This window comes from Etheostoma cragini, chromosome 5, assembly GCF_013103735.1.
Source record: "Etheostoma cragini isolate CJK2018 chromosome 5, CSU_Ecrag_1.0, whole genome shotgun sequence".
Taxonomy (NCBI): domain Eukaryota; kingdom Metazoa; phylum Chordata; class Actinopteri; order Perciformes; family Percidae; genus Etheostoma; species Etheostoma cragini.
In genome coordinates, this window is record NC_048411.1 from 19,879,226 (window position 1) to 19,905,942 (window position 26,717).

Sequence of the window (26,717 nt, forward strand, 5' to 3'; positions counted from 1 at the left end):
TCTTGACCATGTCTACATGCCTAAATGCACTGAGTTGCCGCCATGTGATTGGCTGCTTAGAAATTAAGTGGTAACGAGTAGTTGGACAGGTGTACCTAATAAAGTGGCCGGTGAGTGTAGTTCTAGACTGCCGGGGGATTTCTTTTCCTTCCTTTGACACACCGAGCTGCTCTCCTGTCCTTTTCCATTTGTGTGCATTCAGTCCCAGTTATGCTTGTTACTAACATAGCTCTGAGAAGTTTACTTCCCGGAGTCCTTATATATTTTATTTCCCGGCATACTATCCTGGATTAGGATGGCACAAGATCTTGGTTGCAGCTGTCGCCATGGGCCTGCTGCACCCCCGGCTGCACCCTGCTGTACCCTGCTACACTCTGCAATGCCCAGCTGCTCCCTGCTGAACACTGCAGCATCCCGCTATGTCCACCTATACTCTGCTATAACATGCTACGCCCTGTCCCACTCTGCAGTGCCCTGCTATGACATGAACTGCTACGACTACCATTTGTAGCCACTGTTCCATTATCTTTATTGTAACTATTACTGACACTGTGCATCACACCCCCGACTGGCACCATCAGACACCACCTACAAAGAGCCTGGGTCTGTCCCATAGACCGTTAATATCAATAATATACGGTCTATGGTCTGTCCCAGGTTTCTTCCTAAAAGGAAGTTTTTCCTCTCCACTGTCTTACAGCTTGCTCTTGGTGGAATTACTAGAATTGTTGGAGCTTTGGAAATTATAGAGTGTGGTCTAGACCTACTCTATCTCTAAGTGTCTCAAGATTACTTATGTTTGATACTCTAAATAAAATTGAACTGAATTGAAATTGAAATTGCTACTTTAATTTAAGTATAAAGGATGCGAGTACCTGTTCCACCACTCTTTATTTTTATTCGGCGTAGCTCTGTTATTAAGAGGTGATGTATGTTAAAATTATAAAATAAAGTCATATTTAAGAGTCCATCAGTTGCCAAGGGGGCGCAATGTAATTTTTAGAGGATAGTGTCGTTGCTCATAAAAGTCGTGTGATACATACAAACCTGATTGGTTAGAATGCCGCCGTTTGATTGGTCAGTGTTGAGAATGTGGGCGTGGATATACGTCAATTGTTTATGTAGCTCGCTGTCCGTGTATGTAACCGTACCAAGCGAGGACTCCGCAATGTGATTTGTTGACATTGATTTGTTTTCATATCGTTTTACCAGCTGGCTTTACTACATTATGCACCAGCCGTTGACATGTGGAACCACTAGCAGGTGAAACACGGAAGAAGCCGAGGAAAAAGCCGGAATGGCAGGCGCCTTCAAAGCCTGCCAGAAAATTCGAGGTCCGCAGATTAGAAATCTGCTGGACGCGAAGGACTTCATTCTCCTCGACTGCGACGGGGTCTTATGGCACGGAGAGCAGGCGATAACGGGCGCGGCGAAGGTGGTGAATTCGTTGATTCGGCACGGCAAAAACGTAGTGTTCGTCACCAACAACTGCACCAGGGCCCGGGAGAGTTATGTGCACAAGTTCTGCCGGCTGGGCTTCACCGACGTGATACTAGAACAGATCTTCAGCTCGTCGTACTGCTCGGCTCTCTACCTGAGAGACGTCGTCAAGATCCGCGGCCAGGTGTTTGTCATGGGCTGCGACGGACTGCGCAGAGAGCTGGATGAGGCGGGCATCCCCTGCGTGGCGGAGGCAGACGATCCGGACGCCACCATCTACGACTGCCCTCTGGCTCCGGACGTCAAGGCAGTGCTAGTGGGACATGACGATAAAATGACTTTTCTCAAACTGGCCAAAGCCTCGTGCTACCTGAGGGACCCGGACTGTCTGTTCCTGGCTACAGACAACGACCCGTGGCACCCTCTGTCTAGTGGAAGAATACTGCCAGGTATGGTGGTGATGAGGCTCACTCATTGGAAGTTTAGGATAAGGGCTAATTTGACAGCTGCACATTGCATACTTAAACTACTACAGTAAATCTATATTGTAAGTTAGTAAATCCCTTTAATGTGATACAACTCCAGTTTCACAAAATGTAAGCTGCAACAGAAGTATTATTTCATGTTTTTTTTATAGAATATTTATCAGCTGTAGTGTTTTGTGATATATATGTGTAGAAGAGTGTTTATAAATCTCCAATGTTCCTCTCAAGAATGAACAAAATAGTTTCAACAGTTGCGTATCTGCTGAGTTACACACTTGTTTTGTTTAAAATACAAATAGACGTGGTGTTTACTGTGATGATGGCTGAATAGGGAGGTCCCCATTGACTATCATTCTTCTTACTCTATGTGCATTGTTTATGCACCCCATCACCATTAACAGTGCACGCTACGGACTACACATAGCAGTTTCATTACAGTATACTCCCCAGTATTATCCAGTAAACATGTGCTTAAACACCACCTGGCCTCAGATTTGATTAAACACAAATGTTTTTAGGTATGAATATCATCTAAGTGCAACATGAACTGAGATACTAAAGGTATTAAAACAATTTTGCAGGGTCTCCATATCAGGTGAAAATGGGACGGTTTAAGTTTTCAAGGCTCATTTAATTGCAAAAATCCTGGTTTAAGTCCAGCCTGCGGCCTTTTGCTGCATGTCATCCCTCCTTGATCTCTCCCCTCATTTCCTGTCACCACCTTACTGTTGCTTTAAAGACAAAAATGCTCCCAAAAGTATTGAACAGATTAGGCTGTAGATAGGTCATGCACTTTATATGATTAGTAGTAGACGAGCACATACAAAATCATAGTCACAGTACTAAAACCGTTAATCATCACTGCCCAAATAAATCTCTCTCCATCAATCTTTTGTTTTGGGTCAATGCGGCCTTCAGGCACACGGGCACTGTAGATAATTATTGCATAGGGCTCTGTGAAAATTTAGTATGATAATTTAACATCTGTCAATGGAATTATATCGTGATGAAATCATATCGAGATATCGTTACGTTGTCTAAATTGATAAAAACAAACACAAACTCAGTTTTATGAGCAAATGTGTTGTGAAACATTTTGAGGTGATATCAATTAAAGAATTGCATTTGTTTTAACACCTCACTATTTTTGTAAAGTCATGTAGCATATATAGTATATAGCTGAAAAATATACTATACATTTCATTGAAACTGTTTACATTATTGATGATTTATCTAAAATCTCATTGTAAAACATATTTTGGGACAGCACCAATTGTCAACCCTACAATATCATCGCAATATTGAAATCAATGTATTTGGTCAAGAGTATCATATCTGCCCAGCCCCAGTGATGCATAACACACAATATCACATTATACCCAAACATACTTGAAGGAGACAGGTTACTGGGTGATTGGAGAAGAGGATGTGTCCTAAGAATTCACTGTAATTTTAACCTTTTGTCTCATGTTTACTCCGGCAGGTTCTGGGTCCCTCATTGCAGCCCTGGAGGTTTCCTCAGGTCGCAAGGCCACTGTGATTGGTAAGCCTAGCCGCTTCATGTTCGAGTGCATCTCCAGTCAGTTCAGCGGGGTGGACCCCGCCCAGTGCCTGATGATTGGGGACCGCCTAGAGATAGACATGCTGTTCGGGTCCAACTGCGGCCTCGACACCATGCTCACTCTCACTGGTGTGTCTCAGATTGAGAAGGCCCAGGAGTACAGGAATAGTGAGCTGACCACCAACCACAGCTTGGTGCCCGATTACGTGGTGGACACCATTGCTGATTTCTTACCTGCTTTTGAGGAACTGGACGAACAGAGCAACTGACAAATCCTCTTGCCTCCAGTGCAGAGCATAGATTGCTATCTACTGCAAGTGCAATGTTTAGTCTGGAATTTGCAAAAACTAAATACCTATCAACAATTATCAAAATCTAGAAATGTTCCCCAGTAACAAGGCTCTGTTTGTTGACCAAGACATTCGTAGGACAGCATATAAAATAATCTGAGTAATTCAGTGTATACTTCATTGTTTCTAGTGTTGTGCCCATTTGTGATTTGACAGTCCCTTGTTGCTGTAAGTGTTTAATATATGAATATACTGCACTCTCTTCTTCAAAAATCTGTCTTGTTTGATATTGGGTTTTGAAAATCCAGAGGTATTTTTGTAAAGCCATGAATTGTTCTGTAACGGAATGAATGTGTTTAGGAGCTGGTTAGTGTTGTTTTTTGCCAGAAGGCTGACATTGTCCTTGCAGAATTGTTTCCTCATATGTAATTGCCTGGGTATGACTTCTCCTTGATAAATTCATGGAAAGAGGAGATTAAAAGCTGTGATCTTTTCTCAGCTCTACTGGAGACTGAGATGACAATCTGCCAGTCAGACAGATGAAGTGTATATTTACGTTTCTATCATGTCTGTACTACTTGTGCCAATATTCATCTGAGTACTTAACAGTTTACTAAATCTCATAGTTAGCAAACCAGTTACACATTAATGGTGGCCAGTCATACTGCTCTGTTGTGAAATTTCAATGTTGTCAATGATTACCATATAGAGCATGTCAGCGACGGTTACGACAATAAATACCTAAAATAAATCCTTAACGATTTGTATATCTGTTGAAGACAACTTGTAACAAATGTCCTTATCTTCTGCTTGTTTTGTGTCTCCGTATCTACATCAAGCATGATAAGAACGCCACAATCAAAATACAATATTCCTTTAATCATTTAAATCCAGTAGTAGTTCACACCACTTCAGTACTATTGCAACTTGATATCCAGCATCACTTCAGCTTGGTTTAGTTCCAACAAACAGATCAGTTAGTGAAAGGCATGAAAAAGCAAAGAAACTTCCACATCATTTTCTATGTAACTGAGCCTCATGCTTTGATTTAGATGTTGTGGTGTTGCAGTGAAGCTCCGAATATGACTACATTAAAACCATCTTATGTTGGGTTAAGCTGGTGTAATGTTGAAACAAGGTTTAACAAAAACAAACCTGTAAGGAATAGTAAATAAGAAAACACTAGACGCTATTGTTAGAGCTTGCTGAAGATATCCCTTTAGTATGGACTTAAAATACAATTACATCAAAAAAAATAAACATATGTACATTTTAATGGGCTTTATGCAATACTTTATTCTACATCATGTCCCATGTGGCAATATAATCTCTTGTGCTGAGGAACAGAGTTAAAGACACTGATCTCCAACAGACAAGGACTTTGGTTGAAGTGATTGAGTCGCTTCACGTCACTCTGGTCCACCACGCTGTGAAGAAGAAATAACAAAAGAATGAGAATCTGTATGAAAAACAAACTTATATTTACCCATAAGAAACATGGCATGAAAGGTCCTCATACATGACACTGCACATCCACTCTCTCTAAAAAGTCTAACGTTACTTATGTTTACATTTCAGTTTCTGCAACTATGTTTGATTAGAATTCCTTTACGTCAGAGCAAACTATACATACAGTACCAATGAAAAGTTAAAAAAAACTTTAAAAAAAAGTTAAAAGGCCAAATTGTCAGTGAAGTGTTCTGAGTTTAAGATGTATGTGATCCGTCACCTGGATGTAGTCCATTTCATCCACCGCCATCGGTCTCCTTCGGTACCTTGCAGGTAGTAGCTGAACAGAGGCGAGAGTGTCTGGCGTGCCAGAAACGGGGGTCAAAGGTACATGAGGTCTTGATAAAGGAGGCGGCGCTGGTGCGTTGTGTGGTGAGACGTTTACTGCTAACGTTTTCAATGCCTCTTGAACTGGAAAACAAACGAGGGGAGAAGTCAACACAAGAAGCACTCAGGAAACATTACCAGAAATCAGAAATTGGTACAAAGTAAAAGCTAATTTTCTAGAGCAAAATCAACTAAATCCTAGCTAAATGTTTTCTTTAGATGACTGTTGAGTTTCACCTAACAGACTAATGTCTAAAAGCCACAGTTCATATATAGGCCAAGGTGTAGGTTCAAATTTGAGTTGTTCAAGTAAAATCTACCGTTACATTGTGTGAAGACAGTAGGCCTACGTATATCAACCAAATGTTATGTTGACATCCGTCACAGAAAGAGAAAATACACCATCAAATAATAACAGTTACAGCTTACATCATCAAGAGTTTATTTTAGTGTGGGTTCCTTCACTTATGTTATGTCAACTATCTGGCATTCACTTTCCTAATACTCACCATTGGGCCTTGCTACGTCTTGTCTTTTGGGGAACTTGATCAAAGGAGCGTGAGGCCGAACAGCCTGCAAACACACATGCATTATAACAAACAGCTGTGTGAATTAATGGGCCAATTAACCCTAAACAAAAAGATATTGTTCCATTTCCCTCATGAAGTATTTCCAGCAGGCAGCATTCAGATAGTTTGGGTTTTATTTTATTTTTTAGGTATTCGTCCAAATTCTTTAGGTATTTTTTTTTAGGCTGATAAACCATATACAGTGATTGTAAACAGATGTTTGCGGTGCTAAAAAGAAGCTGAAAAATAAACGTCCAAAGCAACTTGTCCCTTAAGAATGAGCTTGTTTTTCAGGATAGTTTCCTACCTCAGTGTGGAAAGATTTGTTTTAACCTTTCACAGCAAGTGCAAAGAGCTAGATTACCTGGGTAACTGGGACCTTGTTTCTTTTAAAGCTTGACAATGACTAGTATTTTTGGTGATTAAACTGAAACGCTTCAATAATGAGCATAGCCTTAGATTGTGACACGAGACTCACACAGAAAGTACATATGATGACAGTAACTTTGATCCATAATATGACTGAAACACCAATCATGACATAAAACTATTTTGAGAATTGATGAATGGTGTAAGCATTTAGGTGTCCTGGTCCTAGCTTCTCAAATGAAAAAAAAATGCTATTGTTTCCGTTTGATCTTGCATAATGACAGAATTCAGTTTACATTGTCAAAGTAAATGTTAATGTATGTGGGTTTTGCACTGAACAAATGTAAAAGCATTAAAAGACAGCAACTTAGCCTGATAACATTTTTGACAAGCATTTTTTTAAATCAAAAAGTCAACAGATTTTTGTCATTGAGCGAGAGAAGAGAACAAGATGACTAATAGTGAGTCAACAACAACTTTCTGTCTTACTCCTAACAACTATGTAACAAGCTAAACTTCTATCTATCAAGCTAACATTACATCCAGAACAGCCCGGAGTCCAGCAAACAGCTGTGACAAACTGAGAAAACGGCACTGTCAAATAAATAAAAATTAAAAACATTAGACGAATTTAGTCTGTAAGCCTTTTCTGCTTCTGTCTCAACATTATTAGCTACATGTCTGTGCTTTGCGGTTAAACAAGGACATCAACAAGGGTAACGTTACGACGGTACTTGTCACCCAAAGAAACGCCTCACTTATAAGTCCTCAACTGTTCAGAACAATAGAAATTCTAGATATTTACTTGACATCGTATATCTCACCTCAACACCCTGATGTCTACGGTATTTACAATCTCAGGGGCAACATTACCTGGATAACTCGGGCTGCGGGTGCTGCCATTTTGGAGCTGACTTTGCTTCCCATGACGACCTCGCAGGACCACTTCCGGTATAAAGAAGCTCCTTGTAGCTGCTGAAACACACCACAAGATGTCCCTGCTGTCATTATAAACAGTGAAGTCTACACCCCACACACACACACACACACACACACGTGCCCACACACACACACACACACACACACAAACAGAGAATGCAGTTCACGGTAATGGTGCAGGAAGATTGATGCCGCTTATAGTCTTCAACACATGGCATCGGTAGGGATTGAGCTTTAAACGGGACAGCAAGAATATTAAACTTCATAATGCGTGTATTTAAGACTAGAAGATTCATAATAAAGCTACATTTGTAGTCTTTCATTAGCCATACCTTACCTCTAGTTTTGTCTTTACCTTTTTTGGGGATAATGGACAACAAACGAGAGATGTGTTGACCCGGTGATCGTCCTGCGAGGTCAAATCGTCAGGCCATACTGCAGCCCTATCATTCCGTACGTCACGTCAATTTAGCCTCTTGTCAAAAAGCCACATACAAAAATAGACCAATAAAAGACTTAATCCGCATAAAGGACAACCAGTCGTGGTCAGGCAAGGCTCAAGGCTGGTTTATATTTCTTATAAAGCTATTAAATAGCAATGATATAATCTGTGAGATTCCTTAAAATGTCTATACAGACTACTGTGCTAGGGCAAAGACAAATATCATAATTTCACTCCGCCTTAGAAAAAAAGGTCAAGTGCGCCTGGCTTGTCCAATCAATGGCGAGGAAAGCAGCAGAGATCTTCTACACAAAAAGATGTGTCACCATCTGAAAACTCACAGTGCGCTTCATACATAATCAAGTTAGAGCACGACTCTCTCATGCAGCAGGAGATGAACATGAAATTATCTAACTATATGATTACAGTGTTAATACAAGGTAGTCTAATTAAGTATATCTTAACTTTTCTTCCATAATGTTTAGGATCAGGATACAGAGAGACAGATTTTAGTATTATTGTTATTTTAACCAACAATGGTCTAAATCAAAGCAGCAGAGGGAGCGTCTCATGAGTTTTTGTCCTTATTAAGCTGCCCACACATGACCACAGATGCAAAGCGCCGCCCAGCTAGTGGCAGTTTCAAACAGTGAGCCACGCCAAGGTTGGCACTTCCTCTGAGTTGTCGCCACTGTCTCTCCACAGGAAGACAATGGCACAGCAAACACAGAACGGGTTGACCGCTAATCATGTGTAGGTGGCCTTACGGGTTAAAATCCTGTATCCTGTAATAGCATCTTTGGGCCCTCCCTGATTGGTAAATGTGAATGGCTTGTAAACTCCAGCCCCTAAATGTAAGGCAGACTTGCTTTTAAAAGGTCAAGCCCAACGTGAGATAGCCTAACCCTGATGACATCACCAGAGTCATGAAATACTTGTTTTTAACAATTTTTTGAACATACTTAGTGAAGGGTAAAGTCAGTGTAGTGCCCCTTTAACACAAAAGATAAAAACAGAAACTGAACAGAAAATACTGTACGGAAGGTCTTGTGGAATGTAAAATTCAGAAAACACTTGGACTAAAGGATAGCTCTAAAATAAAAATAAAAGGACACAGTCACATGTTTTACCACTACTGCTAACTGGTGGAACATCTTTCCTATAATGGCTCTTTGTACAAACAGTGGGGTCAAGCGTATGGACCATGATATCGCAACACCGCCATCTACTGGATCAATCAACAGTTGCATGATTCTCTAAAGCCTTGTGATGTTTGGTGTCTTATGTTTACTCGTGTGATTCCATGTTCATACGTAATGAAGCCTATCTCCAACCCTTGAACCAGTGTGAGATTAGGGGCTTTCTAAACCTTTATCCATGTTCATAAACATAGACATTATATTGTGCAGACTGCAGAGAGACACTTGAGTGTTAAAATGTTAATGTGTGTGTGTTGTTAAATGTTGCCTCACTAACATTGGCCTATTCATTGAAGGATACTTGTCATTGCATTGAAGCTTTTCTCTGTTTCATGACTATTAAGTCTGTACTATATTCTCCCCTGCATAATAGTTCTATCCAATTGTAAATATGTTTGCGTGCATGGTGTCATAGTTATCACATATCTACATAGAACTAATGGACAGACATCCACCCACCCATCCACAGCAAGAAACTACAACTCAACAGTCAATTTTTTTAGATAATTTTTTTTATTATCTGGTCCAGAGTTCTGGAAAACAAAAAGGTCCTGATTTTAACATGGGCCGACTCCTGCCTTAAGACACTACTGGGCCACACCTTAATTACAGTTTTACAGTCAGTAGATTCCACAGTGACTGTCTCAAGTGAACATTTGGCCCCTGACATGTGTGTTAGGTGCAGCACTGTTTAAAGATAGTGTACACCACTGTGCAGTGTCAGTTGACTCTGTCCGAAGGAGACAGACTGACTCAGTGGCTCTTTGACCTGTCGAACAGCTGTTTGAGTTGGTCCTGAGAAGTGGCCTCTTTCTGCTGCATGAGATCATTGTGGCCCTTGGTAACACCCCAGCCATCAGGGGTAGACATGGACGGACACAGTGGACGACCAGAGGCTGGCTTCAAATTCTCCCAGTAGTCACGTCGGGCTCTAGAAGAGACAAAAAGTAATTGTAATTAGTACTCACTGGCGCTGACGCGCCAATATTTCACATTTAACTTAAGTGCATATTTATAGTTTTTCAGTGACAGATTAAAAGTTGGCTCTGACCTGGCTCTGACCCACGGCTTGGTGTGCATCTCCAGACCAGCGCCCCAGTTGCCGTGTTTCTCTGACGCGGCTGGGAGGAAGCCTCTCTCTGGGCCCAGCTCCTCTGCCACTGCCCTGATGTGATAAGGCTCAAATCCACAGCAGCCACCAATGAAGCGAATGCCAGCATTGTAAGCTTCTCTGGCATACTTGTGCATGTCCCAGCGGGACAGGATCCTGGGCTCCAGACCTGAGAGAAGATTTACACACATTTGATTGCAGGGTGGTTGCTCATGATGAAATTGCCTATTTAAGTGTCGAATGCTTGAACTTGCTACAATGTGATGCAGTACACCAGCAGCATAGTGAGAAAATAATTCTATAAATGATTACATTAATTAAATGGTCAAATTTAAATGTAGCACAGTCTATTATTACCAAAGGGAAATTCTGGCAGATCGATGAATCCCTGACAGTTGCAGTCGGGGGTGTGGTATGCCAGGGGCTGTACCATGTAGTGAGCCTTCAGCCCGGCCTTCTCCACTCCCTCCTTCATCATTTTGACAGTTTTCACGCAGGTCAGGGGGTCAAAGTGGCAGTTGACTCCAACAATCTGGGCACCTACATAAGGACACACATTGGTGTGAGCTGAATGTCACAGATAAGCAAAGAAAGAACACTGGTTCAAGAGACAACACCAACTGTGGTTTGCAGTTGTGGTTGCAAGGTTTAGGTTAAATCTATAAGACATTTCGAATTTGGCTGAGTCCTAAAATGATTAACATTTTGGTGCTGGGGACTCAACAAAGCAACTGCCAGAAACAGTTTTGACATGTCAGCTGGTCCCAGTTAATAATTCATAATACCAGTAGACTACAAACAGATGTGTCTCATTTGATGTCTACCGGTTAGAAATCGTGTCCTTGCCATTACAGGAAACATTGCCTAGTGAGTCACACAGAGAAGACAACATGAGTCCATTTCAACAAGTTTAAAGTGAACTGACACATTTCATGCTTCTCTAACATTTACTTTCAGTTATAACAAGTTACCATCAGTACAGTGAAGGTCCCATGACATGGTGCTTTTTGGATACTTTATATAGACCTTAGTGGTCCCCTAATACCAAATTTTCGCCTTGGTGCAAAATGACTACAGTCAGTCTCGCAATGAGCTTTCCTTAGTGTGTGCCGTTTCTGTGTCTGAAGCTTTTGAGGAGGGTGGGGGGGCAAGGTGGAGGCTGGGGGTGTGGCCTTGACCAGCTGCCACTTTGCTCGTTTGAAAGACACGATGTCTCTCTCTCATTGGTGGGCCAAATTCTTTGGGTAGGCAAAGCAGAGAAAGGGTAAGTAACCTTGCCCCTTGTGACCCCATAAGGTACAAGATTCCAGATCGGCCATCTGAGCTTTCATTTTCTTAAAGTTAGAACAGCATACCCAGGGCTGGGGGGGTACACCTGTCTCTCTCTCTAGCCACTAGGGGACCATGGGCAGGCTGGGGGAAGGCATATATCTGTTAAATAAAACATCACAAAGTGAAATTTTCATGCAATGGGACCTTTAAAGAAGACTGTACCCACCTGCTTTTACCAGCCTAACAGCACACTCTTCAGGTGAGACACCGTGCATGTCTCCGTCTGGGCCGATGCACATGGTAGCAGCCACAGGCTTCCCTGTCTCCTTCAGCACCTCCACAGCCCACACGGCTTCTTCAACATGCTCAAAGTACTGCAGGACAAAGACATCATTACTTTCATACTTGAGAGCATCCACAAAAAAATGCATAAAATGTTGAAATTAAATTTGGCAAAGTGGTTAAAAAAATCTACCTCAGCAATCAGGAAGTCTACGTTTTTCTTGATGAAAACATCCAGCTGTTTCTTCAAGATGCTTTTCACCTCTGTGTCACTCTTGCAGCTCAGGTAGGATGGAGTCTGACAAACTCCCCCGGCAACCAGAGCGTCGCCCTCGTTTGCAACCTCACGGGCCAAATCGCATGCGGCCTCGTTGATCTGAGCTCCCTGCAGAACGAAGCCAAATCATAATGAAACAAAGGGGAGACTCAAAATCACAACCCTGATACACATAAACGTACCATCACTAGTGTTTCTACGAAGAGTGGAAATTGAGATTACCAGTTTATAGATGCTGCTGACAAGCATTGCTTCCACATTTTTTTACTTTAACTCTCAACATTGTTACTGGTTTGAGTCATTTTAGTCACTGTTTGAAGGTATGAAAGGGCTGTGATGTCCCATTTAACTTACAGTGAAGGTGACTTTGTTGCCTCTGTTCTCCAGTTTGTCATCACTGGCGTAGAAGGTGAAGGTCTGCATAACATTGGACCCGGCCCTTAGGAACTCCCTGTGCAGCTGTCGCACTGAAATCATCAATCAAATTAATTTGCATGATAAGGTTTACAAGAAAATAAATGTGAACTGTGACACATAAAGCAGAAGGAAGGGTAATTTGCAGGGAACACCTGCAGATGATGACAAGAAGCCGTTTTAATTTAAATTTTAAACTTTTGAAGTACTAAAGTTGGTAAAATGGCGTGTCCTCACCTGCTTCAGGGTGCTCTGCGGCGGCTTCAGGGGTCCAGGGACCGGCCTTCACGTAGCCTCTCTTCTCCAGGGCAAACACAAAACCTCCATCGCCAATCACAACCTCCCCAGCGTCAAGACGCTCCAAGATTCCCTGTGATAATGGTTTCAATGTAAGCTTAGAATAACTGAGATGAAATAAGAATACCAGTGAGGCTGCAGATGAGCCACTGAGGCCAAAGGGTCTGCAGGTCTACATTTAAAGGGACACTATTTGACACCAGTATCATACTACGTTTTCTAGTAAAGGCTGCATATGGCATTTTAGCCAAACTCCGGTCACACTGACTCTTAATAAATGCCAATTAGGCCAGAAGAATGTAAACACTAGAAATAAAAATCTATGCGCATACATTGCGGTTTCCCAAATCCAGGGCTACATTCCCTCTTCTCTCAGTGACCCTGATTCATCAAGACAGCAGCACATGTCAGAGAACAGCTGCACTTCTCCTTCTGTCTGATAGACCTGAACATTTGATTCCAACGTGCTTGGCTGTCAAAGTAAAAAAATATCAGATTATCAATTTGAAAATACTAAACATAAATGATGTTTATCCATTACATTTTAGACTGTGTCGGCAAAATGTAATTGCATCCAAATTCATTCATGGAGTGTAAACTGTTTAGTATATCACTGTAATAAGTTTGAATTCACTGCCAATAGAACTTGATAATTGTTTGTTTCACGCATTTGAATTTGAGAAAAGCTCCACCTGGTGTTATGAACCCTCACCAGATCCTCCTCGGGTTAGACAACACTGAGTCCGAATGAGAACAGAGTCTTTCCCTGTAGCTTATCAAAAAAAATCCACACGTAAAACTGTAACAATTTCTGGATAATCTAAAATAGGAATACAACAGTGATAAAAAGTAATTCCTCTGCTCTTAACTAATTTTAAGAACAAATACAATTGTTATAATCAGCATCTATAAAACGTTGAGAGTCTACAATGAGCGTTTCAGAGGAGTTTTTATCCCAACGTCTTTTTAAGTCACTTTTTATAACTAAATAAAGAGTGGTTTTACTGGTCTTATGTCTTCATGAACAGTTTAGAGCTTCAGTGGTCACACACATAACACTCACATGCCAGTTGTGCATAAGATGCATTAGAAAGACTATATCCCTCTGCCCAGAATACACACCACACAAAAACACAACCATAAATATGCAGCAGAGTATGTCCCGCGGTCTCCCCACTTCAACCATTTACCTCCAGTGCATCGGGATAGATCTCAGACACAACATTTTTAAAACCTGCCAAGTCTTCACCTTGGAGCTCAAGAGACTTCACAATTAGACATCAGACATGTTATGATTCTTCATTCCCCAAAACTACCAGTTTTAATTCCTTGCATCATGGCTTTTTTGCAGGACAGTCCTGATAGCATGCTTGGCAGTTTGACATAAGTTCACACATACCTTCTTTCCTGGTGCCATGGTCCTGCAGCTGTGTGGATCCCTTACCTACTTGCTTAGGTTTTGAGAGGCTGGAGCTACATTACAGTTGAGCAGAAGGCCACTTTAAATCTCTTTCAAGCAGGGGAGGGGTCTGGGTAGGGCTGCTCTGATTGGCAGCTGCCAAGTTGCAAAACTGCAATGTTTACTCATTTCCCTGCCCTCTTTAACTGAATGATAGTATTGTGTGCGATTATGTTTGTAAGTGTGTTTGTCTGTCCTACTGTAAGTTTGTGGGTTCCTGTTTTTTGGACCCTGAATAGACAAACTTACAAAGTCCAACTTGACAGTAGACAGGCACTTTTAACAAATTAGTAAGGACTGAGTCACATCAATGTGTGACATATTTATAGTTACAGACATTGTTTTTTATGCTCTTTGCATGGTGTGTGTTTGTTGTAGCAGTCCAATAGTAATCATTCAACAGTGACTACACATAGCACCAAAACTAAGTTACATACTCAGGTTTATTGTTTGGGGTTTACATAGTAATACTCCACAAGTGGAGCATTGCTGTTACAAGTGCTTTTTTTAAATCTTCAAACTGAACTTGGAAAGACTTCACTCCTTGCTCCTTGTTCCTCTCTGGTTGTCTGACTGAAGGGATTGGTGCCTTGGTGTTCTTGCTTTATCTGGCTCATGTGGAGGACTTGGCCTTCTTCTGCATCTCCAGCAGGTGCTTCATTTCCTGGGTGCTGGTGGCCTCTTTGTGCTGCAGCAGGTCAGCGTGGCCCTTGGTCACACCCCAGCCCTCTGGTGTGGACATGGACGGGCAAGTTGGGCGGCCCGATGCGGGAGAGAGATGCTCCCAGTAGTCACGACGGGCCCTAGAGGGGGTAAAGATGCAGGTTAATACAGAGAATAAAAATGCACCAAATAATGTTATTCATTAAATTGTGTGCCTTTCAGTATATTGAATGCTTTGAATGGTTTACCTGGCTCTGACCCAGGGTTTTGTGTGCATCTCCAGACCAGCACCCCACATTCCATGTTTTTCGGAGGCAGGGGGCATTATCCCTCTCTCAGGGCCCAGCTCTTCTGATATCGCCCTGATGTGATAAGGCTCAAACCCACAGCAGCCACCAATGAAGCGGATGCCAGCCTTGTAGGCCTCTCTGGCATACGTGTGCATGTCCCAGCGGGTCAAGGTCCTGGGCTCCAGGGCTGACGAAGAAAAAAGTAGACAATTGTGAAAAGCTACCAACTACAGGGCTGTCAGCTGGTGATGTTTTTTTTATTTTAATGTCCAAGAAGAACATATTACCGAAGGGAAATTCTGGCAGATCGATGAATCCCTGACAGTTGCAGTCGGGGGTGTGGTATGCCAGGGGCTGCACCATGTAGTGAGCCTTCAGCCTGGCCTTATCCACTCCCTCCTTCATCATCTTAACAGTCTTCACGCAGGTCATTGGGTCAAAATGGCAGTTGACACCAACAATCTGGGCACCTGGAAAACAAAGGGAAAGTGTCATGTAAGAGAACAAAGCTAACTTTTTAATTAAGGAAACCAAAGGATAAAGCCTGAGATCATGCGGGGCAAATTAAATACGTACCAGCCTTCACCAGCCTGACAGCACACTCTCCAGGTGAGACACCGTGCATGTCTCCCTCTGGTCCGATGCACAAAGAAGCAGCTACAGGCTTTCCGCTGGTCTTCAGCACCTGCACGGCCCACTCCGCCTCCTCAACATGCTCAAAGTACTGCAATGACAGAAACAACACAGTCACCACTATGCTCCACTAATCATATTTCAGATTAAAGTAGCATCAATGTGACATGACTCAAAATAAGACATGAATCTACCTCAGCAATCAGGAAATCTACATTCTTCTTCATAAACACTTCAAGCTGTTTCTTGAAGATGGCCTTTACTTCTATCTCACTCTTGCAGCTCAGGTAGGATGGAGTCTGCGACACTCCACCAGCTACCATTGCGTCTCCTTCGCTGGCTACTTCCCTTGCCAGGTCACAGGCGGCCTCGTTGATTTGTGCCCCCTGAAAAAATGAGGCAGGTCAAGTGTTTGTTGATGTCCATGCTTTGTACAACACAAGATGTTTATTGATGAACACACAATCAGAGTGAAGTGGAATTTGCAAGATCTGTACAATCTCTACAGCTACTGTTTTCTTTAAAGTGCTGTAGTTGGGTACTCACAGAGAGTCTCAAGTTCTGACCCCTGTTCTCCAGTTTGTCATCACTGGCGTAGAAGGTGAATGTCTGCATGACATTAGATCCTGCCCTCAGGAACTCCCTGTGAAGCTGCCGCACTGATGGAAACACACAGATTTGTCATTTCAAACGTACAACTTTGTTTTATTAGGTCTGTGCACATTCCTTTCACATGGTTTTGGATACAACATGTGTGTGTGCTGTCTTACCGGCCTCAGGGTGTGTGACGGAAGCCTCGGGCGTCCATGGCCCAGCCTTCACGTAGCCTCTTTTCTCCAGAGCAAACACGAAGCCTCCATCGCCGATCACAACCTCCCCGGCATTCAGACGCTCTATTATACCCTGCAGGAGTGGAGGGAACCATGCATACACATCATGTGAGCTCTACACTGGATGGGGTAAAAGCTTATGGATATTTTGTACTTAATCTCTGGAAATACAGCAGGGAAGAAGGCAAAGTTGGATGGATAAAATGTATGTGATTTAAAGACAATATATAATACAGGCACAGTCCTGAGTGAGTGATGTGACTCAGTTTTGCAATATTTGTTGCAGTTTGCAGTTAATAAATATATGACTGTCTACGTGTGCATCAAAAATGTTTTGATTTTGTTTGTGTATGTGAAAGAAGCTGCAGTTTGGCTGCCAATGTGCAAAGATCGAAACAGTTTTTATCCACTCTCTACAACTGTGACCTCTTCAGTCTAATTATTTCAGAAACCATGCACACACACACAAATGCATGCCCACACATGATACCTGCACGGACAACATTTTCCTCACTGCAGTCCATCAACCAACAGGACAACTATGACCCACAGCACATACTCACATTGCATGATGGTAAGATTTGCATGCTGCATCAACAAAATCTCTGTTCTCTGCAGCATGAGATTGAAGTAAAATAGATGCAGATCATCTACAGACAGAGTCATTTTACCTTCTTGCCAGGTGCCATGTCTTCTTCCCAGTTTCAGTTAGAACAATAAGCACTTGGTAACAGCAAACCCCGCTTTTGGCCTGAAGAGTGCAGATTGTTGTTCCTAACCAGCTTTATACTGCTGGGTGAATCTGGGAGGGTTTCACTACGGTGCCAAATTCATAATTGCCACATGTCTGTTTGGACATTGTGCAACATGATCTGGTTCACAGATCAATGAAGATGGCATGGGCAGCTGTTGGTTCAGGTAAGATGGGGACATTCGGTTTGTTATATGAAAGTGAGATCTGCCAGTTACATGTCAATAATATTAATATCTCTAGTTTAAACATTAACATACTCCCAAACCAGTTGTGCTTTGCTGGTAAATTGCAGGCCACAGTGGATAGTCACATAAAAGAAGGGTTAGTTTAACAGACCAGTAATCTTTGAGTTTGCAAACTAGTTTTCTTGCAAATGAACCTAAGTGGTAAAAAGTTCATACATTGTCATTGGTTACACAGCCTGATCACATCAAACCAAATCATTCAGCTTGTTATCTTCTTCTTGTAACCCTGAATGCATGACTGATGCAATCAAGGACTATACAAACAGTCTCCTTACAGTTGGAACTGTATGCAAACACCTAGAGAAATAACCTTGTATTAGGCACATCTGTCCAATTTAAGTCTTATCAGTCTTGAGACACAAGATGGATAAGACTGACAGTGATCCCAACTCAAGTTAAATATAAAATCATTATAACCGTGGTTGTAAAAACCACATATCACAGCTTTGACGTCAAATTCCTTTGCAAATTCAGAAGCACTTACTATCAAATCTTTCCCTTCTCAGAAAAAAAATGTAACACTTACAAACTGATAGAAAATAGCCCAAAAAGTGTGGAGTGTTTGTGTTGGGCCGTACATATAGTCCTTGGCTGTGATGAAATCACCAAATATCACGGCTTAAAATTTGCTATTGGTCATCAAAATTGTCATCAAGTATGACAATAAAATTACCTATGTAAAACTGCAACAATTAAGTGACTAAACAATTAGCTGTTTGACATTAAAATGTATTTTTTGACTAGTTAATTATTTAAGTCTTTTCCAAGCAAAAATCCCAAAATGAGACAGTTCCAGCTTCTCCATTGTGAGAATCTGATGTTTTTACTTGTCCTACACTGTATTAAATTCAATGTATTTGGGTTTTGTACTATTGATAGGACACAAGAAGACATTTTTACATCCCTTTGGCCCAAGGATGTTGCAAGGTCTTTTTTTGTCTTTTAGACCAGGCGATCAATTAAGAAATAATCAACAAGTGAATTGATAATGACAATGCTCGTTAGGTACAGCTCTTAATAGATATGTTTTTAAAATTTCAGTCCAGCTTTTCCTAGAACCAGAGTCTCTCTGGACCATTTGTCTTGTGTTAACGACAACAGTATTACTCCTGGAAAACAAAAACCTGCTTAGATCATTGCTTTTATCCAGATCAAATAGTAACACCTCCTGTCCTAAAACAGGTACAAACACACACACTCAAACACACACACACGCACACACACAGAGATACAGGCTATTGACCTTCAGCAGAGTCCTGTTGTTTTCTGTCAGCTCTGGGTCTATCGGGTTTTATGGGGCGTATAACAGATATTCCTCACTAAGGTGTTTGAGTTCTGAGTTCAGAAGAACACCTCAAATCGGTAGTTCCCCTCAGGATTTCATCTGCTTGAATTGAAGTTTCACAGATAATGTAACCCTCTGCTGATGTAACGGGGCTGTGTATCACCAGACTGGGAGTCTGTTACATTTGGCATGTAGACATTTACTAAATAGAGCAGTCAAAAAGAAAAAAAGTTGATAAAAACGGCTCACGACCTGATGTCGGAAGATGATGACTCTAGCTTGCATACTAAAAGAAACGCATACAGAAGAAAGACCTTCTCCAAACAAGCAACTGAGATGTTTTTGCACTGGTTGTATTTAGAGAGGAGAGGTCTGTTTACTATAAAGTGTATTAGTTTAATTTGCCGAGACAGCACAGCAGCACCAAAAGGAACCTTCTGAGGAACCTTTCTCACCCTCAGGCACAACTGTGGCATGTACATGTGTGGTGCACATGGGGTTTTTTATTGAGCGTTTGATCACATGTTTGCGAGTGTGTGCATGTTGTGTGGAGGGGCAGAAATAGCTCTAATGTGTCAAGTGACACTGAAGTGCTGAGTCAGGCAGCAGATGGTGGAAGACACCCCCAAATTCCAAGTGTACACTGAACCACAAGCCTGTTGTGAAAAGAGCTTCAGAATGCACCAAAGTGAACACTTCCAACATTACATCATGTTGACTGACCTAAAGCTTCTGCAACACACATGAGGGGACCCAAAAAAGCTCTTTGGGGGGATTACTTTCCTCCAGTGATCACCTTCTTTTGGACATAAAAATTTGATCTCTGTGCCTTTTTGTCTTTCCACATCTTCTTTGTTCACTTCCTCCTTCTCTTGGACCATTTAAGAGTTAATACATGTGCGACCATGTGAGGTTGCAACATAGATTCAGTTAGATGAATTGTATGTACATGGTTTATATCAGCCATATCCCATTTCTTTTGAGTTATTCCAGCTATTCCAGTGAGAGTATCAGGAGTTGACCAGCAGCTGTACTAAGAGACAATTTCTCTTTGCAGCCACAACTAGTTCTTGCAGGCTGAAGCTGAAGTCTGATCTGGAGGGGGAGGAACTCTTTACAGTGGGCCAGAATGTGTGAAGGGGTGAGGCATGGGAGTGAGTCTGGCTGGGAAAAAGACCAGATTTGAGGCATGAGAATGGAAGAAAAGGGTGCACAAAATTGCAAGTTTGCAAGCCCGGTTCTTTCTGTCAGGAGGACACATTTGTTGTGTGAATGACCTGGGCTGACACTGATAAAGTTGGTGTTAACTATTAACCCCTAATGAACTGATAAAGTGTTGCTCCTTTGGTCAGGTGGCAACAGAAGTAGAACAGAGAAAGGTTGTTGTAGCACCCCAAATTGTCATTCTTGAAATGGGATCATGTTTTGCATTGAAAACTGCATTGCAAGTTGTTGTAATATTGCTGTACGTTGATTATCGATGAGCATACCCAAGTCTGTAATTATGTCATTGCATTTTCATGAGTTTTGAGTGTGTACAGTTTGTGATAGTTCCCCATGTGCTCAATGCATTGAACCTTGAACCAGAAAATTTTAATTATGTGTATTAGAACATGTAAAGCCAGCACTAACCCACTTCTTTTCTTCCTATATAACTTTTATACATGTTCTGTTTTGTGTGTTGCTTCACATGCTCCTCTCCCTGTTGTGAAGGGACTCCCTGTGCCACTGCAGCCCTCTGTTTACCTCCACCCCTTCCTCTGGTCCAATCACAGCTCAAGCTGAAGAAGACATTTTGCTGAAACTATCCATTCTTTGTGGATTTGTAGGCCACAGCAAGACATAGACACACTGAGTGAGTGAGTGAGTAAGAGAGATAGTGAGTGAGTGAAAGAAAGAGAGGGAGAGCACTCCAAATAAAACTTGCTGTAGTCTTTGTTGACATGTTTCTTATCTCTTTTTGTTTCATTAAACCACTGGTGGTAAGAAATATCATTTGGTTGCAATCCACTCATCATGACCTACTTCTTCTTAGGTTTTTAAAACAGTTTTAAATGTAAATAAAATCAAGGTAGTTGACATGATTCAATGTAATACTGCTTTCTGACACAAGAGGGCACCATAATGCACTTTTTTCAGTAAACGCAGAGGCATTTCTCTCTTATGTACAAAGAAACATAAATAAGATGCTATGAATGGTTTGGTCATTATTGCAAAGATATGCATGATATGTTAAGGCCTTTGCTGTCACCAGATCTAAATCCAGTTGAAACTGAGGTGACAACACATGTTTCAGAAGAACAAATGGACGGTTCAATGCAGATAAGAGTTTGGGCGGAAGTGTGGGCAGTGGAAAGCTGTGAAGGTCAATCTGGGACCACTGTTGTTTCCAATTGCCCTTTAAAAGTAAGTTGAAGTTGGCTTTGGCTTGCATTTGTGCACAAAGTATATTAAAAAATCTCCACGTTTAAATGTAATTTGTTTATTCAATGTTGAATTTTTTTCAGCACATCAGGAATTGTGCAGAACACACAGATTAATGTGTTGGATACAACTACCGTAGGCTATACAGGTTAACATACAGTACATATTGTGACACATCAAGTTAAGAGAGGGATGGTTTGACTGACTTGTAGTGTACTCTAATAAAGCAGTGGCACAACTTCTCATTACCTTCTTCTTTTCTTTACCTCTTGGGGAGAAGACATGTACTTTGTAGAAGGTTTACAGTAATTTAGTATCTTTTAACTGCTCCTTCTAATCTCACAGTGAGTTTCACAGCATGACTTCACAGTGAACTGCACAGCTACTCCAATCAGTACGAGATAATATATCACAAAATCCTGGACTTTTGGCTAGATCATTGATCACAAAACAATGATCTACATTTGTGTGTATGTTTTCACCACAGCTGGATTATTGTGAAAAGCATTCTTCAGTAATGACATTATTTAAATATCATACTGATTTAGCTGGTGTGTGTTGTTTTTCTTTTGTGTGTTAGCAACCACAGACGTGTCGTCCAAACCTGAGTCATGAAGTCACCTGCATCCAAGAGTTTTGTCTATTTTGGCAAAAGAAGCAGCAGTGTAACACTGTTGATGCTAGTTAGAGTTAAGTTTGAATCTTTTATGTGATTTTAAGACTGAGTCAGTGGATGCTGCTGCGCTCTAGATCATTCCTTGCGTCTGTAGGTTGATTAATATGTTGAGATTAGTAGAAAAGGGTTTGTCAGAAAAATACAATTTGGATAAGCAAAGAGTCAAAATGTTTGTAAAGCATCTGCTGAGTAGTCTTCAAAATCACCATATAAGATCACCTCTTTAGGTATATGCGTGCACACTTATGAGACAGACACAGATTGAATAACCTTGCTGTTTTTGTTCATTAGATCAAATTAAATACAATTTTATGTGCGCAGGATCCATCATGGTGACAATGTGTCACAGCAGAGACGTCAGAGCATTCTCTGTGTTATAAAGTCTTTATTTGCTTGGCTTGTCCCAGCAGGGTCTGTTTGCTTTGGTATGTCCTTGCTGGGTTTTTGTTTTTGTGGTACAAAGTCTCGTGTCACCTGTATGTCATACTTTTTTTGTGTCTTATGTGTGTCCCGCTGTGACCTCATTTCCAACATCAAACTGTATTCTGCTGGGAAATCCCCCCCAAAACAAAAATGGAAATGATGGATTTTTTTCCTAAACGCCACTCTGTGACCACACTGCTGCCTGTTGTATGTTTATGTTTACCTCACTGGACTGAGGCATTTTAAGTCATAATTAACTAAATTCTTTCTTCAAGGACTATGCGGTTTGTTTCTACGTGTGTGTGTGTGTGTGTGTGTGTGTGTGTGTAGGTGTGTGTGTGTGTAGGTGTGTGTGTGTGTGTGTGTGTGTGTGTGTGTGTGCGTGTGCGAGTCAACAACATGAGCTTGAGGTATTTTAAAAGAAACAAATAACTTTAATAATTGTATTATTCAAGGCAAAGCTTCACCTTGTGCAGAGGCCTTGAATCAAGTGATAGACAATTGTGAGGGAACCAAACCAACCCTTAAAAAAATCCTGTTGTCCTTCTCTTTTATACCAGTAGTTTTTCAACCTTTTTTCTTGTGACCCCTTACTGTGAAATAAAGGTCTACTTGTGAACCTTGGTACCTTGGAATCCAAGAGCTATAGAGGTACGATCAAAGAGTATATATATAAATTGTGTAATTTGAATAATTAGTAGATGTGCAAAGTGGTAAAAAAGTTAAAACTACCAACACTGACCAATCCTTCCCAGACCATTAATATCCCAAACAAACACTTTTATTATTTCCCCATCACATTTAACCTCTTATGACCCTTCAGATTTACCCCAAGTTGGGAACTGTTGCTTTTTTCTTATTTTTTTGAAACAGCTAAAGTTTGTATGTGTGACACAATCATGTATAAGTATCCAAGGTTTGTTTTTAAATCATGTTCTGTAAACTTATAAACTTTTTCTTTGAACTTATATGACACAGCACCACTTACATCTTAAAATTCTGGCATTGGTAGTTTGAGAATCAGCACAGTTATATATATTTAAATCCCTACTGCAATTACAGCAACATAATTATACCAGTACTTATTTTCACACACATATCTGTACACACATGCGCCAGGATTGGCATCATGGCATAATCCCACAGCCACTACCCATCAAACCCAATCATCTCTCCCAGTGTCTGCATTTCTCATGGAGTTGCCCTGCAGCTAAGAACATCTTCCTGCCCCTGAGACCGGAGCACTGTGGCGACCACACTTATCTATTTACAGACTGTTCTGCCTCCCACAGTGTTCTCACCAGGACGACACACAGACAGATCTGGTGTGGAAAGAGGAAGTTCTGAAGGCAGGGCCAACCAAATGACACAGAGGCTCGGCCATGGTGGAGAAGCAAGGCACCGTGTGAGCGAGGAGACAAACTGTAGGGTAGGAAGTTTGAGGCTCTGAAGAATGTCAGGAGGGTGACGTGAAGAGCTGCACTCAACAAACTCCCACTGCAGCATCCTGGAGAGGAAATGAGAGCTGGTGTTAACAGGCTGGGATGAGGAGTTGCCGCAGTGTGTGTGTGTGTGTGTCTCTATGCATGAGTGTGTATGTGTGTGTTTTACGGTTTTGTATATGGCTTTTACAAAAAAACAAAAACAGCATGCAGTGATATTGCAGTAAACACCAATGTGGTGAAACCCACAATGCTTGAGTTACACAGTCACAAACACTGCAAAATACAGGGGAGAAAGTCTAAAAACGTCATGATGTCAAGTAGACTCTTATGAATTTTGACACCTTTTGGGATCTGTGATAACAATAATTTCTGATAGTCCAAACAAAAGTTGCACTGGATGAGTTGTTACATGTGTTTAATTGAATGAGAAAGAAAAAGATGTCCAAATAGGCACATTACAAGCTTACTGTAGTGATTTTAGTGCTATATATACACTATAGCTACTGCCTTGCAGTTGTATGCCTTTGCCAACAGTAAAGTTGCAGTCTACATCTATATCTGTCCAGACTCATGATATATGTAGTGAGGACATTGAAGCAATTTCATAAAAGGTATTAAGTGTGTTTCTTTGGCAAAAATGGATGCTTCACATTATGATGTCACAGTGAAGTTGAAATTTGATATTTTGGATAAAAAATATCATTAATTCATCATATTATTCTAAATTTGGTCATCATTAGTATATGAATTCTTGAGTGATGGCAAAAATCCATTTTGTGATGTCTCAGTGACCATTGACCATTGACCACCAAACTGAATCAGTTAATCCTTGAGTCCAAGTGGATGTTTGTGCAAAGTTTTGAAGAAATTCCTCCCAGAGCGAACAACACAAGAACATAACATTATAGTATCGCTGGTGCAGGAGCGTACAAAGTGCATCAAAGAGACATCTAACATTTAGATAGTAAGGAAATATAGGTGTCTGTCAATGAGTCACACACAGGCTGCTTTTACCCACAGTACAGTGTGATACAGTACTCCTTCAGCACGCTTTAAAAGAGGGTCTGGCTACTCCAAATAGCATTGGGGATGGGAGGAAAACGTGCTCTGGTTCACTGGCATTTCTTTAAACCAATCAGAATCGTTATGGGTGACGCAAACTCTGTAAAGAGCCGCTGCAAAATAGTCATGTAATAGAAAAGTCAGATTGGACAGATAGTATAGCAAGCTGTCTCTCTACCAAGCAGCAATCTGAGAGGCATTCAATAATAGCTCTCATTAATCCACCAAATTTAAAGTGCTCATATTGTGCTCGTTTTCAGGTTCATATTTGTATTCAGAGGTTTTATCAGAATAGGTTTACATGGTTTAATTTTCAAAAAACATTATATTTTTGTTGTACTGCACATTGCTGCAGCTCTTCTTTTCACCCTGTGTGTTGAACTCTCTGTTTTAGCTACAGAGTGAGGCATCACACTTCTGTTCCATCTTTTTGGGAGTCACACATGCGCAGAAACTAGGTAGGCACTGCTAGCTAGTCAGAAGCAGAGTGTGAGGGTGAGCCATGTTAGCAGCTAGGCGAGCATTATAACGTGTGTTACAAAGTGACGTATGTTTCTCATGGAAATAAAGAATGGACTACAATAGAGCTGTTTGGAGCATTCGATGAACAGTGTTTTCTGTTGAAGATGGTAAGTCCCTTTGGGGTGGACTTTGAGCTTTTTCACTTTGTAAACATTGTTCATACCATGCACACAAAATATATAACACAATAAAGGAAAGGGAAAAAGCCAAAAAGCCTTAAGATGAGAACTTTAAAATTCCAACACAAAGAAAGTGGAAGAAAACTCAAAATACATGCACCTGGCGGAATTTCCTGCTGCATGGGAGCAATCCCGGAAGTTGAACTAGTCCGTAAAAAAATCCACCTACCACCTTTAAAGAAAACACATTTTACATATTCTTTGTTTAATCTGTAAAAAGCCAAAGTGTAATAGTGACGGGTTGTGTTTTCACATGTATTCTTTGCAAGAAAGCAGATGGATGTATTTCCCAAAATGTAAAACTATTCTTTCAAGGAATAGTCCAAGTAAAAAAAAAAGGTGAGTCAGGTGTAGGTCTTCCAGGTATCTGAATGCTGTCCAGTATGGAAAATCATAGCTGAGATCCTTCCAGGCCTTTTAATACACAAGTATAATAATTCAATATGCAAGGCAACCACCTTCAGGATTGTTCTGAGATTTTACCAAGTCGCAACTTCTATTTGAAGGATTTTGCTTTCAAGACTCAAAGTCTTTAGGAAGTCAAGTCCTGGCCAAGTCTTAAGTCCTAATTTTTGAGACTTAAGTCTAACTGGTCCAACTCCAGTCCAAGTGTCAATAATCAACACCTGTTTAAAATCAGTCAGTCCAATACAGGAAAATATTGATTCAATTTGGAGCAGCCAAAGGGGGGTTATTAATCTGGCAATACATTTGAGGTTGAGCTGCTGTCAGAGTGGGCAGGGTTTACCCAGTCTAGGAATTTATTGCAACTCAATCAAAAATGTATTCCAAATGATAGTTCAGTATCTCTGAGTGTATAACGCCCGAGAGCAAATGCATTGATTCTCTGTCTATTGGGAGGGAGAAGAAAAAAACGTGTACAAGACGAAGCTGACAGGAAAGCGTGAATAAATCAGTCTGGACGCGTTTGTTGGAGGAGTTTATGGGAAGGGAATTGGCGGATTCCAGGAACTCGTCATCATCCTTCACATCATCTCTGCAACTTTTCTTCTGCTTCTTCTTTCGCTCTGACAAACGGAGTGG

General features: G+C 41.2%; 4 protein-coding genes across 6 annotated transcripts; 1 reads left to right on the forward strand and 3 right to left on the reverse strand.

Annotated features, from left to right (window-relative positions):
• Nucleotides 1-1,092: 1,092 nt before the first annotated feature.
• Nucleotides 1,093-4,534, forward strand: pdxp (pyridoxal (pyridoxine, vitamin B6) phosphatase). The gene is made up of 2 exons (XM_034872808.1): nt 1,093-1,889; nt 3,409-4,534. The coding sequence occupies exons 1-2, from the start codon at nt 1,298-1,300 to the stop codon at nt 3,753-3,755; spliced, it is 939 nt and encodes a 312-aa protein (XP_034728699.1). The 5' UTR covers nt 1,093-1,297; the 3' UTR covers nt 3,756-4,534.
• A 169-nt stretch (nt 4,535-4,703) lies between these two features.
• mrps36 (mitochondrial ribosomal protein S36) lies at nt 4,704-8,159 on the reverse strand. Of its 3 annotated transcripts, none has more exons than XM_034872810.1 (5): nt 7,848-8,159; nt 7,424-7,527; nt 6,122-6,185; nt 5,506-5,696; nt 4,704-5,203 (listed from the first exon to the last, which is right to left on the reverse strand). In XM_034872810.1, the coding sequence occupies exons 2-5, from the start codon at nt 7,475-7,477 to the stop codon at nt 5,186-5,188; spliced, it is 327 nt and encodes a 108-aa protein (XP_034728701.1). In that variant the 5' UTR covers nt 7,478-7,527; nt 7,848-8,159; the 3' UTR covers nt 4,704-5,185. The 3 variants fall into 3 exon arrangements, with proteins under 3 accessions (XP_034728701.1, XP_034728702.1, XP_034728700.1); XM_034872811.1 differs by having other exon boundaries at nt 7,424-7,525; nt 7,845-8,159; XM_034872809.1 differs by having other exon boundaries at nt 7,424-7,525; nt 7,827-8,159.
• Nucleotides 8,160-9,629: 1,470 nt separating this feature from the next.
• LOC117945058 (betaine--homocysteine S-methyltransferase 1-like) lies at nt 9,630-14,459 on the reverse strand. Its single transcript, XM_034872310.1, has 8 exons — nt 14,183-14,459; nt 12,724-12,856; nt 12,427-12,539; nt 11,989-12,180; nt 11,740-11,887; nt 10,599-10,781; nt 10,182-10,410; nt 9,630-10,061 (listed from the first exon to the last, which is right to left on the reverse strand). Exons 1-8 carry the CDS (start codon nt 14,198-14,200, stop codon nt 9,884-9,886), a joined length of 1,194 nt encoding a protein of 397 aa, XP_034728201.1. The 5' UTR covers nt 14,201-14,459; the 3' UTR covers nt 9,630-9,883.
• A 208-nt stretch (nt 14,460-14,667) lies between these two features.
• Nucleotides 14,668-17,565, reverse strand: LOC117945057 (betaine--homocysteine S-methyltransferase 1-like). The gene is made up of 8 exons (XM_034872309.1): nt 17,330-17,565; nt 16,599-16,731; nt 16,375-16,487; nt 16,023-16,214; nt 15,772-15,919; nt 15,483-15,665; nt 15,154-15,382; nt 14,668-15,045 (listed from the first exon to the last, which is right to left on the reverse strand). The coding sequence occupies exons 1-8, from the start codon at nt 17,345-17,347 to the stop codon at nt 14,856-14,858; spliced, it is 1,206 nt and encodes a 401-aa protein (XP_034728200.1). The 5' UTR covers nt 17,348-17,565; the 3' UTR covers nt 14,668-14,855.
• Nucleotides 17,566-26,717: the final 9,152 nt, after the last annotated feature.